The sequence below is a fragment of the Mastacembelus armatus genome, chromosome 17 (assembly GCF_900324485.2).
Source record: "Mastacembelus armatus chromosome 17, fMasArm1.2, whole genome shotgun sequence".
Classification (NCBI taxonomy): domain Eukaryota; kingdom Metazoa; phylum Chordata; class Actinopteri; order Synbranchiformes; family Mastacembelidae; genus Mastacembelus; species Mastacembelus armatus.
The window spans coordinates 15,704,616-15,711,945 of record NC_046649.1 but is presented as its reverse complement, the minus strand read 5'-3'; the positions used below and the strand labels follow the sequence as shown (position 1 = coordinate 15,711,945).

At 39.9% G+C, this 7,330-nt stretch overlaps 1 protein-coding gene across 1 annotated transcript; it reads left to right on the top strand.

Moving 5' to 3' along the window:
• Window positions 1-1,228: 1,228 nt before the first annotated feature.
• snai2 (snail family zinc finger 2) lies at window positions 1,229-3,487 on the top strand. Its single transcript, XM_026313521.2, has 3 exons — window positions 1,229-1,461; window positions 1,661-2,182; window positions 2,588-3,487. The coding sequence occupies exons 1-3, from the start codon at window positions 1,383-1,385 to the stop codon at window positions 2,767-2,769; spliced, it is 783 nt and encodes a 260-aa protein (XP_026169306.1). The 5' UTR covers window positions 1,229-1,382; the 3' UTR covers window positions 2,770-3,487.
• Window positions 3,488-7,330: the final 3,843 nt, after the last annotated feature.

Below are 7,330 nucleotides of genomic sequence, written 5' to 3'. Positions count from 1 at the left end.
AATCCTCACCCATCCTGCTTGCCTTACAAAGTGCTAAATGTGTGACAGCAGCCAGGAGTTATTATGCACAGATAACCTTCCCTTCCCTTTATAATCCAAGCAGGCACAAAGGAAAACTATTCATGATCTGCAATTATGTTTCGTAGATAAGATAAGCAGTTCACAATTAACTTAAGGCTTGCCCCAGACATAAGAAGCTTTTCATATCTGCTGACCTAGCCAGTCAAACTGTTCCAGGAGCTACTTTTCAATATCACCATAGCTAAGCTTTTGCCTTTGTCTTTTTTCTGCCTTGTGACTATTAGATGTACAACTCACACCTCTCTCAGGCATTGAACACAAGGGGGCGCAGACTGCAAAGTTTGTCTTCATTTCAGCAGTTGGGTTAAATTTGATTATGGTATCATGTCTGACCTTGAGAGGGGACTACACTTAAATTTACATTTCAAGGAGGAATGCCTTATTGCAATATTGGCAAGAAAATGTGTGGCTTTCTCCATACACAACTGCATTAGGAAGGGCCATCCTTTGGCAAAGCCACAGAATGTAAATGTGGATGGCAGCATGCAGTTTGGCCCAGATGCTTGTCTGAGCTTTGAGTAATAGAATTGCAGATTTATCTGTTCATTAGATTTGGATATATTGGTGAAATCCATTCATGTAGACAACGTCACTCAGTTCAATCATTATCATCATCCTCATTAGTAGAGCTGGTGTTGGTAGGAAAAGTCTCGAATATGCTACCCATCCAGGATAATCAAGTCCCTAGAGGTTTATAACACAACAATCATCAGCAACACTGTGCACACTCTGTGCAGTGATTGCATTAGCAATGACATTTTCAATAATCCTGTCTGTCTCCCTCCTTAGCTCTTCTGCAGACTCCTTTCTTTTCCTAGTACTCTTTAATGATCTTTCTGCACTTGCAGATATATCACAGAAAAGTTCTGCACTTTTTGTTGCTTTTAGTTTTTAGAAGTTCACAGAAGTTCCATTGCCTAAGTTAAGACGCCATGTGTACCTGCATCCCTGAAACACACCAGTCTAGCACAAAACACCTGTCTCACTGGAGTTAAAGTGTCTAAGCCAACCTCTAGAGGACACTCCTTTTTAAAGCACCGTGGTTAAAGCGGCATTTAATTGGTTTGAGTTCCCAGTATATGTAAATCGGAGCGGATGGCTCCTCCCTTGCACCTGATAGGGAGTATTTACAGCTCTTTACCGCTACCCTCTGCACTGATTCCAAGAGCGCAGCGCTGCACCATGACACTCCACTGGACTTAAGCAATAAGGATTTCCGTCTTTACACAGTAGACTGACGTTCATCGCTTAATTTTCCACAAAAAAAAAAGTTTGTTGAAGTTGTGCACTTGTTTTCCAAGATGCCACGCTCTTTTCTGGTCAAGAAACACATAAACTCTGCAAAGAAGCCAAATTATAGTGAGTTGGAAAGCCCAACAGGTAAAGTTTTTCAAAGTAATAGATATGTCTAACTTTAAAAACTTTATGAGATGTGTGTTGTTGTTTTTTTGTCAAATCAAGCTGATTTATCGCGCTTTAAAGTTTCTAGTTCATGTTTTTTAAACGTATTGACCTGAATCTCTTCAGTCAGATGAGAGTCATCATTTGATAACCGACTTCTTTGTACTTTTAATTTCAGTGTTCATCACGCCGCACATCTACAAGGGCCTTCCCCTGCCTCTCATTCCCCAGCCGGAGATCCTGAGCCCGGCAGCGTACAGCCCCATCACAGTGTGGACTACCAGCAACTTGCCGCTGTCTCCGCTCCCCAGTGACCTCTCCCCCATCTCTGGATACCCCTCATCGCTCTCCGACGCCTCCTCTAAAGACCACAGCGGCTCTGAAAGCCCGAGGAGTGATGAAGACGAGCAGATGCTGCCCAAGCTGACAGATCCTCACGGGGTGGAGGCAGAGAAATTTCAATGCAGTTTGTGTAGCAAGTCCTACTCCACGTACTCTGGGCTGCTCAAGCATAAACAGTTGCACTGCGACGCCCAAACGAGGAAATCTTTCAGTTGTAAATACTGCGAGAAGGAGTACGTTAGCCTCGGAGCGCTCAAAATGCACATCAGGACTCACACCTTGCCTTGTGTTTGCAAAATATGCGGGAAAGCTTTCTCCAGACCGTGGCTGCTCCAGGGACACATCAGGACGCACACCGGTGAGTGAATGGGGAGATAGGAGAGGGGCCTCCTGCGTCAACAGCCGGTTTAGACACTGTCACTGATTCAGCCTTGTCACATTTAATTGCCTTTACAGCACCAGTGTTACTCTGCTACACAACTTACAGTACTGAACAAGTTATTGTTGTGGGAAAATAAGCTTTCAGCACGCCTTGCCTTCTTTTGATACTCTGTGGTGTGTTGAAAACTAAAATACACCTTCTTTGACAAATGTCATGTACAATCCATCAGCAGCAGAATATGCTAAGCAGAGAGCTCTTCTTTCTTTCAATGTGTTGCAAGCAGCTAAAAATAACAGCACAAGATGCCTCTGTGACTATAAATTTGGATTCAGATATGTAAAATCGCTGACAATGTCTTCCTTCTCATTTCCCCTTTGACAGGAGAGAAGCCATTCTCCTGCCCCCACTGCAACAGGGCTTTTGCAGACAGGTCCAATCTCAGGGCTCACCTACAGACCCATTCGGATGTGAAAAAATACCAATGCAAGAACTGCTCCAAAACGTTCTCCAGGATGTCTCTTCTGCACAAGCATGAGGAATCTGGTTGTTGTGTAGCACACTGAACTGGGATACTTTTCCACCACCAGAAAAAAAAAAAAATAAATAAAACCTCTGTTGCTTCTTCTTTAGTTTTTCAAGTCCAGGAGAATTGTCAGGGAATCACATCGATGGGGTTTGTTCTCGAATATTCAGACTTTTTTTTTTTTTTTAACTAAGGCTGGTCGATTTCATTTCAGACTGACAAAGAGCTCTGTGCTCACATGCTTCCCGTTTCAAGCAGTGTTTCTGTGATTGCAATCAATGTCGAGCTTTATCAAGGCATATACCCACCTACCTGTGCTATTCATGCACTTTTCTGCATGTCTAATGTTTTGTATGCCTTCACAAACTGTCTTCAGTGTGTGTGCCTGTGTGTCTCAATGGCAGCCTACTTTTTTTTAATACAAGCCACATAAACAATATAAAAAGCTGCATTATGAATGGGAGTATAAATATAACCAGAGGAATACTGAAGCCATTGTTACATGGGGAACAAGTGCAAGCTTAGATTTTTAAGGGGGGAATTATAATTTTTGCACAGTCATTAGAACCAGTTTGCCAGCACTCAAATACCATTCAATTTCTTCTCCAGTGCCAGATTCTTAATATGTTTATATATTGAATGTAAGCGTGACTGAGATGATTGTACATTAACAGTGAAAACTGTGATGCTGAATGATTTTGATATTTTTCATACTTTCATGACACTTTAAAAATAAAGTTTCATGACATTTTGTATAACCTTTGGCATCAAGTTGCTTTTTCATCTCTGAAGCCTTCGTGTTGCTTTGGTGTATGAGTAGCTCTTTCAGCAGAACTCAGCAGAATTCACTGATTGTCACATGCCTCAAACTGAATAACTTCCACAAATGTAAATGATATTTAATCCAGCTTGCTCCATCTCATATTATAGAGACGTAAAAAAGAGGAGAGATGTGACTCAGCTCAGAATCAGGCCTGAACCTGCTCCCTGTGAACCTGTCCAGACATCAAACAATCTTGAAATTTGACACATGCTAGCTATATTGATCTGCACTCACTTGTTAAACCCTTTAAGGGCCCACGACTCTTTCTTTACCTAAGTGTGTGCAAAGTTTAAGTGCAAGGGTGTAGTTATTAAAGAAGGTTAATTCTAATTTTGAAACTGTTGTCATCAAACCAGTTGTATATAACTTGACACCAAGACTTTTTTTTGTTTTTGTTTTTTTAATTTTCCTGCTCAATCACAGCAGTCACTTTGGGGGCCCAGGTCACTGAGATATTTAGATTTTGTTATGTTTTCCCAAAAAGTTCAAATTTGCATTTGCTTTGATAACCTCCTTGAATTCTGGGATACTTGCCATCGTGGATTAAATAGACCTTGTCAGGCTATGTTTTGTTGTTTTTAACCATATGCTGTATACTTGCAGCAGATAGAGCTTAGGCCACAAAAAGTGCAATGCCTTGAAGGATACAGTGAAAGTTGAACTCTTTCTAGCAAACCCCAGAGTCTGTTCCTCTTTCCCCTCATGCCCAGAAGCCGCTGACCTGAATGATGTGAACTGACAAACAGACACTTGTTTTGCTGGCTGCGAGGGACTGAACTCCCCTGTAGGTAGATTCTCCTCGCTGTGAGTCATCATCCAGGTGCTCAGCGCCACTCTTTGGATTGAGCCAGGTGGCTCCAGGGCTCTTAAACCTCACTGAAAAGCAGGTGCAACCAACAGCACGTAAACCACAGACACAGGTCCACCAACACAGTAGAAACCTCAGCCATGACCTAAAGTGGAGACATTGCGAGCAGCGGGTCCTATTAATCAGACCATTTGCCTCATAAAGGGAAAGAGCCATTAAGAGGGTTCTCTAAACTCTACAGCTGCTGATAGTGGCTCTGTTTATCCTCACTGTTATTTGGATGTTTTATTCTATAAGCAACACTTTTACCATGGTAAGGGAAAAACAGGAATGTGTAATGGCAATTAGCTTCATACTCTTGCAAGAGTTCCCTGTTACAACAACAATTAATTGTGTGACAGATTTCTCAGATAACAACAATGTGTTATCCAGCATGAATATTTGATTTAGCTGTTGTGAAAACTGTAGGAGGAGAAGGGGAGGGGAATGAACAGGAACTAATTTGTTTTATAGCATATGTCTATTAGAGGATGTGTTAAAAACGTGAGATCAAATAATTGTTAGACTAGAAATAGTCACACTATTTATCAGTAGATACCATTTAAGCATTTGGATCCAAAAAAGAAAGAGAGAATCTGCTCACAAAAATGTTCTGAAGAGAAGATTAAATGAAATAAACCCAAGAGCCAGTAAAAACTTGTTTGAGGCCTATATTGTTGACTATATTTAGTGAAACTAAAACAGGATTTTATATACTTTTTTATTCTTATTCTAACTGTCTTTTCATTTCACTTGGCTGTGAATCACTGTGACAAAAAAGTAATATCTACTTTGCTCTTTCCCTACAGGCAGCTAAAGTCAACATATCTGAGGGCTGATTAAGTCATTAACCATAATCACTTCAAATTAGTGCTGCAACTAATAGTTTTATTATTGATTTATCTGCAATTATTTACATAATTATTTAATTAGGTGATTGCAAAAATCCTTGTAATAATTTCTCCTTAGTCCAAGGGTAATGTTTTCAAACTGATGGATTTATTGACCCATCTGGTCAAAGATATTCAGTTCACTTTCATATAAGACAAAGAGAAGCATCAAATTCTTATGTGAGATACTAAAACTGGAGCATGTTGAAAAATGTTGAAAATTGTATTGTTGCTTGGCAAGTGACTAAAACTGTTAAACAATTATTAAAGCAGTGGGCAATTAATCATTTGATTAGCTAACATTGTCACTCTAGTGGAAATAAAACATGATTTTGCCCTTGTCTTTTTTATTTTAGCTGCCTGTTTGACAGCCTATTCTTTTGAATTTTGATCATTAAAGACTGAATTTGTGACATTTTATTTTATTACTTACATAATATCACATGTAAAATAAATGTGCTCGCTCCTCACATATAAGCGCCAAGGGCAACATAAAAGTCCAGTGCAGCCTCAGAGAGCAGCGTGCTGGATGTAAAGCGGAGCACAACTCTCAGAAACCTGCTGACTTTATGGTGAATCAGGGAGTTTGATTCCTTTATGACCATCAAGTGGAACAAATAAGGTTAAGGGCCTCCTCAGAGGTCTGGTTGTCCTAGCTAGGGAAGTGATCTCCAGCCCTCCTCTCTAACCCTGCCACATCAGAAGGGAGATGATTGTGTATTCCCCTTTACTCTGACCGCCTGGAGGAATATTTGGCTGTTTATTGAGCGCTCGCATCTTGTTAAAGACCATTCTCTTTCATTGCCTTTGTCTCCTCAAGTGACTGGATAGCTGCTTAGAATTGTGCTGCTTTTCAGCCGGAGGTGCATATTCTCCAGATAATACTGTTTGCCTCTAATTGAGTAGCATCCTTTGCATCGGCGGTCTTTTTGTTGATAAATTGGATTCATGCAGATCGGGTGAGTGTAATTTAATCACCAGGGAAGATGCATTCTTTTGAAGTTTTGCTGTCTCTTGTCGTCTTATGTATTTATCTCATTAAAATAGAAGGGTTAATGTAAAGGGGCAAAACAGCTGTTTAAACACATTGAAGAATTATATTGAGGGAAAAAAATTAAGAAGCGGACTGCTTGTTTGACTGTTGACCCCTCATGTAGGTCACAATTTCTTTTCTTTTTTTTCAGTGTGTCATTACAAGCGCTGCAGTGAAGAGTCCAGCAGAGACAGACGAAGCTGTGTTGTCTTAATCAATAGCTCTGAGGTTTCTTTTTGTTGCCTTCTTGTTGAGCAGAGGCCTGCTGTCAAAGGATCCTGTGATCATATTTACTTGATTGTATTTCCTCCTTAATGATCAGCTCACTAAACCCCATGACCACAGCTGGAAAAAATCATCTCTGTAAACAATACAGTCCTTTGTGGGCACAGATGATTGATTTAATTCAGAAATGTTCCTTTTATATAAGATTTGTATTTTCTAATCAATTAAATGATAAGTCAGTAACTAATGTTACTGATAATTTAACATTTATATAAACACTCGATTAGACAACAGGATATTGCAGCTTTCAGCAGGGTTAGGGAAATTTTGAGTGTTCATTTATGTATTGGCAAAGAGCAGTTAATAAGGAAAGCAGTTGAGAAAAGTTTTTAAAATGATCAGGCTGACTGGGAAACTACACAACTAAAAAAAAAGTTCATAGCCTTCATTTTATTTATATTCTAGGCTGATTAGTTTCCCAAAGACAATGCTGCTATATATAACAACATGATACAGATACTGCACTCTACCTTTGGATAATATTTACTTTCTTGTCTTGTTTTCTAGTAAACTCAGATTATTCAGATTGTTGTTTACATACTTTTGTCTCCTTGAACATCCAACTCTCCACATCCCTCAGGAGTAGTCAGTGCAGGTGTATCGTCCTCACTGGACACGATACTGGACAGTCATCAGACTTTTTCAGAAATTTCCTGAGTGGTTGTCAGTTTCACGAAGTGATGCAAAGTTTGATGTGACGCGGCTGTCATGCTAAGTGAGGAG

Bases quoted from the DNA above. Each gene is read 5' to 3' on its own strand.
- snai2 (XM_026313521.2), top strand. From the start codon at position 1,383: ATGCCACGCTCTTTTCTGGTCAAGAAACACATAAACTCTGCAAAGAAG. The intron at 1,462-1,660 runs GTAAAGTTTTTC...TTTTAATTTCAG, and splicing joins TGAGTTGGAAAGCCCAACAG to TGTTCATCACGCCGCACATC. The intron at 2,183-2,587 runs GTGAGTGAATGG...CCCCTTTGACAG, and splicing joins ACACATCAGGACGCACACCG to GAGAGAAGCCATTCTCCTGC.